Genomic DNA, 3,030 nt, shown 5'->3' with positions numbered 1-3,030 from the left:
TGTGTACATAGCCCGTTCCCTTCCCGTGCCTGTGTTCCCCGGAGACCCTCTTCCTCTGCCCCCTCACCTGTATATATCCGCACCTGGTGTCTGTGTGTAAATAAATTGTGAACTTAAGTGACGGTCTGCCTCCGAGTCCCTCCTTAGCCTGACAGAGATAAACGAGGGACAGCTGAGAAATATAACATTTGAATCCCTTTTCTCTTTTGCTCTGAGGCACGGGGAAAAATATCGACAAGTCGATGAACATCATTTACAGATATATTGGGTAAATGCCCAAGACATCTATAGAAATGTAAATCGCCGCTTGATTCATTCATTTGCTTAACTTGTTTTGGACCGTAAACAGGGCGTGAATAGGACACCGGAAACAAAGCTCCTCACGGGAGTTTCCGCACCGGAAGTAGCATATGCTAACGTGCACATAGTTAATTTAGTATACAGAACTGTTTTCCTAACAAAACCACTGTTATAATTAAGTGAAGGTGCTCCCATCTAATTTGAACCTTTGGCCTCTAAAATATGTGGTTCAATTGCGTGCTACGTACATAACGTAATGTCAGCTAGACCGAAATGAAATTTTATTATATTGTTAAAGTCATTAAAATGGCGCCTGAAGCTTGTTGTGATGTGAATTGTGTGTCTGCTCTAGAAACTCAGAAATTCAGTAGTGCGGAGCCGTACGTTAAATACTCACATCAGCCTGTACTTTGAATTCTGTAAGAGCTGTATAAAATACAGCTATGCATAGGTGTTTTGAATGAATAGAAATGTGACACATGAGAAGGTGTGTCTTTGACTGTTCCTGTATAACTTCTTTTCGGACTAGTTAACAAGTTATGCTCCAGTCATTTCATGTTACCAAGATGCATGTCCTTTTGTAATATAGTTACATTTTCTTTGTACATTTCATTTATCCACCATCATACATTAAGCCAAGAAGAGGTCATTATACTAACAAGAGGTATCAACACTGGGCCAAAGTTCAGCGCGTGGTTAAAGTTTGTAATCCAGCCGGGGTGTAAATATGACTCAGCAGCCAGTCGTAGAGCTGAAGCAGGCAGCATCAACACATAAATCTACTCTACCCAGCTTAAATCACAAGACTACCTCTGACCGAAAAGCTGTAGATTTTTCTTGTTTGCACAAATTAATTCAGATTTGCACTAATTCTTTTCACAGCTCCAACAAAATGAGGAAGAGGAGGGGGAGGAAAAACAATTAGATTGAATTACAAATGTATGGAAGTCGAGGACAAGGAGAAGGAATTAGGATGAGGAGGAAGAGAAGCAGCAGGAGCATCTTTAGTGATATCTATGATGTCATTGAGGTTTGTTTCATTAATATGGTCCTCTCACAAAAAAAGATGACTTGTTTTAGTTCACCTACTTCCTGTAATAAATAGTGATTTGCAAAACGTGGAAAACCACAGAGCAGGCGCATATAGTGCATCTGCAGGTAAATGAACATCAAATCTCTCAGACTAAAATCAGTATTATACGTTTAGTCTTATCCCCCTTATGATAAAACCAATGTCAGCCATTGGTTTATGGACTTTGTATTTTGAAGCCTCAACATTTGTTTTATTGCTATTGCTATGTTGTTTTTTGTTAGCCTTTTGGGACCATATTAGGATGAGGGATCAGAATCTTTATCGTGTATCCATAAGATTTGTACAGCAGATCCAAGTTGTGCCTTGAAAACAGGAACGTTGTCTGCATAGAGGAGAACTTTAATTGCAGGCTTGTACAAAGTGAGGCTGTGGGGCGATTGTGGCTCAAGAATTGGGTGTTCGTCTTGTAATCGGAAGGTTGCCGGTTCGAGTCTTGGTCGTTGTGTCCCTGGGCAAGACACTTCACCCACTGCCTACTGGTGGTGGTCAGAGGGCCCGGTGGCACCAGTGTCCGGCAGCCTCGCCTCTGTATGTGCGCCCCAGGGCAGCTGTGGCTACAATGTAGCTTGCCATCACCAGTGTGTGAATAGGTGAATGACTCAATGTGTAAAGCAGTTTGGGGTCCTTAGGGACTAGTAAAGCGCTATACAAATACAGGCCATTTACCATTTGTGCTCACATTTGCTGCAAACACTCGTTTTAATTCTGTTACCCTGTTTTGATGCAGAATTCAGTTAAAATCAGGCACTTTCTTTTATAATGTGTTCTTGTAAATTGATTGTGTATCGCACACATTTGATTTGACTTTCCGCGAGACAACAGTCGTCCGCTGGCCAAAAACGTTTTCCAAATACCCCCACGTGATTAAGCCTGGATTTAGAAAAGAATAGCAAAAGAATCTGCACCTCCTGCTTCACATGCAATTTTTGTATGTGTGTTCAGAGGTGGCAGCGAGAGGGGAGACCTCGGGTCACCCAGCTGGAGAGCCTGACCAGGAGGAGTCGAACATTAACTATGCTCTTCCAGGGCACCCTGCAGACTCTGCTGCTGGGAACAGCGAGGGAGTGCGGCCGCTGCTGGGATGACGTGAACGCCAAACAGGAGTCCATCACAGGTCGACTGCAGGTATGCGAGTCAGACCTTCTGAGGAGGGTTTCGGTTTTCTCTCTTCTTTATAATTGACCCTTGTTTTCTCTATCTCAGCTCCTTGTCTCAGAGTGGGAGGGATTTGAAGCACAAAGGGAGGAGCTTGTCGTTTGGTTGGCTGATATGGATGTCCACCTGAGTGAGGTTGACCAGCTGACAGGAAACACCTGTGAAAAACTGAAACAACTGCAGGTGTGTGGTTGTTTTGATATGACATATATTTAATATGAGACATTGTCCTAAACTGGACTAACAAAAGACAATGAGTCCAACATGAAACTTGTCTTACATAACGCTGAAGTTCATTAATCATTTTAATCATAAACTCGTTGAAATATTTTTACTGAACATGCAAACATCTGCTGATGAAAATGTGTTGATTTATTGGTCCGTTATGACGCTATTGCTATTTCTAATGTTGTTATCACTTTCTGATGTTTTATTAATTAAATGTTGTGTTATCTATAGATATAGTATTTATATATGTATAT

General features: G+C 41.7%; 1 protein-coding gene across 1 annotated transcript; it reads left to right on the top strand.

The window, feature by feature from the left end:
- The first annotated feature begins 1,273 nt into the window (after window positions 1–1,273).
- Window positions 1,274–2,764, top strand: LOC146668726 (nesprin-2-like). Its single transcript, XM_085408740.1, has 3 exons — window positions 1,274–1,330; window positions 2,336–2,518; window positions 2,597–2,764. The coding sequence occupies exons 1-3, from the start codon at window positions 1,274–1,276 to the stop codon at window positions 2,762–2,764; spliced, it is 408 nt and encodes a 135-aa protein (XP_085264866.1).
- The last annotated feature ends 266 nt before the right edge of the window (window positions 2,765–3,030 follow it).

Source organism: Rhamphochromis longiceps, linkage group LG6 (genome assembly GCF_057381845.1).
Source record: "Rhamphochromis longiceps isolate RC_006_pf linkage group LG6, R_longiceps_female_GT1.1, whole genome shotgun sequence".
In the NCBI taxonomy this organism is placed as follows: domain Eukaryota; kingdom Metazoa; phylum Chordata; class Actinopteri; order Cichliformes; family Cichlidae; genus Rhamphochromis; species Rhamphochromis longiceps.
The sequence above is the reverse complement of the archived record's forward strand: the minus strand, read 5'-3'. Positions and strand labels throughout refer to the sequence as shown.

Excerpts from the sequence above, each read along its gene's own strand:
- LOC146668726 (XM_085408740.1), top strand. The coding sequence starts at position 1,274 with ATGAGGAGGAAGAGAAGCAGCAGGAGCATCTTTAGTGATATCTATGAT. Across the intron at positions 1,331-2,335 it reads ATATCTATGATGTCATTGAG|AGGTGGCAGCGAGAGGGGAG; the intron begins GTTTGTTTCATT and ends ATGTGTGTTCAG. Across the intron at positions 2,519-2,596 it reads CCATCACAGGTCGACTGCAG|CTCCTTGTCTCAGAGTGGGA; the intron begins GTATGCGAGTCA and ends TCTCTATCTCAG.